Below are 2,500 nucleotides of genomic sequence, written 5' to 3'. Positions count from 1 at the left end.
GCCCCCGCCCCAACTGCTCTGTGAGTCTCCCTTCACCTTGAGCCCTCTTTCACTGGCCCAGCAGGGACCGAGCAGAGGGCTGCTAATGGTCTAACCTCGCTGGATCGCAGGACTCCAAAGAACGGGTAGAGGAAGGCAGGCACCAGGGCTGCAGCTCCAAGAGGCACCGCCTCGGACACCCAGTACACAGCAGTCACGATCAACACGTAAGCACACGCAGCCTCCTGGAAGGGGAGGAAAGTGGGTGGTTGGTCACAGGGACAGCCACCGCCACCAAGGATCCAAAAGAGACCCAGGGCAGAGGCAGGAGGCACACGGACTCAAACGTGGGCACTGGAACACAGCTCTGGGAGGTGCAAAGGTGGACTTGGCAGAGAAGTTTGGTGGATACATGTCATCATATTTTGGTGGGTGAAGTTATGGCTGCTCCTTGGGGCGACTGATGCCTTGCACGTGGTTTGCACTGGTTTGCAGCAGGGTGGCCACCGGGACTGTTATGCTATCACAGCTCGGTTGGTTCCTGAAACTGAGCAGGGTAGGGACTGAAATTAACTGCAGTGTCCAGATCATGTACGTAAGGTGGAGTTCACAGTTTTAACTTGGTCTAGGCAGGATATTTTGGTGTCAGATTGATCAGATACCAGAGGTTCTTGGGGTAGCTGAAGGTGGGGATTAATTTGTGTAACTGATTCACATGTGAGTTCTGAAACTGGCCCGTTTGGGGCTGCTGGGTTGTGGGGGAGAGCTGTCCTGCGCATTGTCAAATGTTTAGCAGCGTCCCTGGCCTCTACCCACTAGATGTCTGTAGCACCTCCCCAATTGTGACAACCAAAAATGTCTCTAGACATTGCCAAATGTCCGTTGGTGGCGGGGGGAATCATCCCTTGTTGAGAACCGGTGCCCTAACCAGTGTCTGGGACACTCTACTGCCTGATGTACATGGAAACTTCCTTCTGACAAAGAGAGTAAGAGTGCTGTCTATCTGGAAGGGAAGGCCTGGAAATTTACCAGGGTTTTCCCCAGCCCACTCCCTTTGCTGGTTGTACAACCGTGGGGTGCACAGAATAAATAAGTACAACATTCTTATAAAAAATCAGTCCTCCTTAACCTTAGCTCCAGTAATCCAGGTTGCCCCTAATGGTGCTGATTAATGGTGGTGAGAAAGGTCACTGGCTTACTCTTGGAGAGGTCACTGTCCAAGGGTTTTAACAATGGACTCCGGAGGGCCAGTGAATAGAAGATCCAAGCTGGCTGTGGACTCCTCCGTTTATACCTAGTTCTAAACCCACTGCGCTCAGGTCTGACCTGCCCTGAGGCTGGCTGGTGATCAAGGAACCTGACAAATCTTGTTCTGTTTATCTCTCCCTTGGGTTCAGAACAAGCGTCCTCAAACTCTTACACAAAAGTTACAAAAGGTCGCCACGATCAGTGAGGGGCGTCAGGAGTGATTAACCCAGCCTGGCTGGATGGAACCTTGTTCCCTCCTGATACGCATGGATTATGGGGTTGGGGGTTGAGAAATGGGAACTGGGCGCAACAATTGTTGACTGTAGCTCCCACTGAGATTTCCTCTGGGGCCAAAAGATCAGAGAGAAGTTAAAGCTTTTGGAAGTGCTGATAAGACAACAGAAGCAATACTGGGGTGGGGAAAAGGGCTCCATTTGAAAAAGAATGCAGTTTAGAGAAATGTTCCGTTTACTGCAGAAATAAAAATACCTAAAGGAGTTCAAAGCCCTTCAGCCCACTTGAGCTCACTTATTCCCATCTCCTTCCTGGGAAAGAGACAGAATGGCAAGTGTTGTTTCTAGTTGAAGCAAAGGAGATAGAATGTCTTTCCCTCACTGAGAAGCCCTTATTCCTTACAAAGAACCTTCAGTCTTTCTTGGCTTGGTCATTACAGGTCCAGGAGCGAAGGAAGGAGAGAAAAGGGAGAGAGAGAGAGCAAGAGCTATTTCTTTCTACCATGCATCATTTTGGTTTGAATTAGGAGAATTTGGGTAAGCCAAGGTAAACTTTTTGATTGTAACTATTGTTAGGAATTAGAATAAGTTACTGGAGGAAGTCACCAAGCCACCTTCATCCAGCAGTATTAAGAACAGGATAAACTACCATCATTTTAATCTGAACTTTCCTTAGAGCTTTCTGACTTTCATTAGAAAAATGGCCAAGAGACCACCTTCAGACAGCCTTTCCATTCTACTTCGCACTCAGTACACCCATGGAATTTACATAAACTTCCTTTTGCCCCTTCTCAACTGTCTCAAAATTCAGTAGGGAAGCTTATATTCAGATAACCCAGAATACTCTGTGAAGTTTGTTTACAGGCTCCTGTGTCCCTGCATCTGGCCGTGGTCTGGCAGGTAGCTCAATCAGTGTTGGTGAACTGAACTGGGCTCCTCTGCTGGCTAACAGGTCTCTCTTATCTACTGGAGAAAATATTCTGGAAACCCGCAGCCTCTTATCACTGCCACTGGTCAGCAGGAATGTAGGGATTGGTGCA

At 48.7% G+C, this 2,500-nt stretch overlaps 1 protein-coding gene and 1 long non-coding RNA gene across 3 annotated transcripts in view; one reads left to right on the top strand and one right to left on the bottom strand.

Moving 5' to 3' along the window:
* LOC112394952 (uncharacterized) overlaps positions 1-197 on the top strand; it is a 17,578-nt gene extending 17,381 nt beyond the window's left edge. For both annotated transcript variants that reach the window (XR_003002262.1, XR_003002263.1), the window contains exon 6: positions 65-197. This is a non-coding gene — a long non-coding RNA (uncharacterized LOC112394952). The remainder of the gene's footprint in view (positions 1-64) is intronic.
* SLC13A4 (solute carrier family 13 member 4) overlaps positions 1-2,500 on the bottom strand; it is a 42,380-nt gene that overhangs the window by 35,515 nt on the left and 4,365 nt on the right. Inside the window, exon 2 of the mRNA XM_024737955.1 lies at positions 96-224. Within this exon, the coding sequence (XP_024593723.1) occupies positions 96-224 (129 nt within the window). The remainder of the gene's footprint in view (positions 1-95; positions 225-2,500) is intronic.

The sequence above is a fragment of the Neophocaena asiaeorientalis genome, unplaced genomic scaffold (assembly GCF_003031525.2).
Source record: "Neophocaena asiaeorientalis asiaeorientalis breed wild unplaced genomic scaffold, Neophocaena_asiaeorientalis_V1.1 scaffold364, whole genome shotgun sequence".
Classification (NCBI taxonomy): domain Eukaryota; kingdom Metazoa; phylum Chordata; class Mammalia; order Artiodactyla; family Phocoenidae; genus Neophocaena; species Neophocaena asiaeorientalis.
The sequence above is the reverse complement of the archived record's forward strand: the minus strand, read 5'-3'. Positions and strand labels throughout refer to the sequence as shown.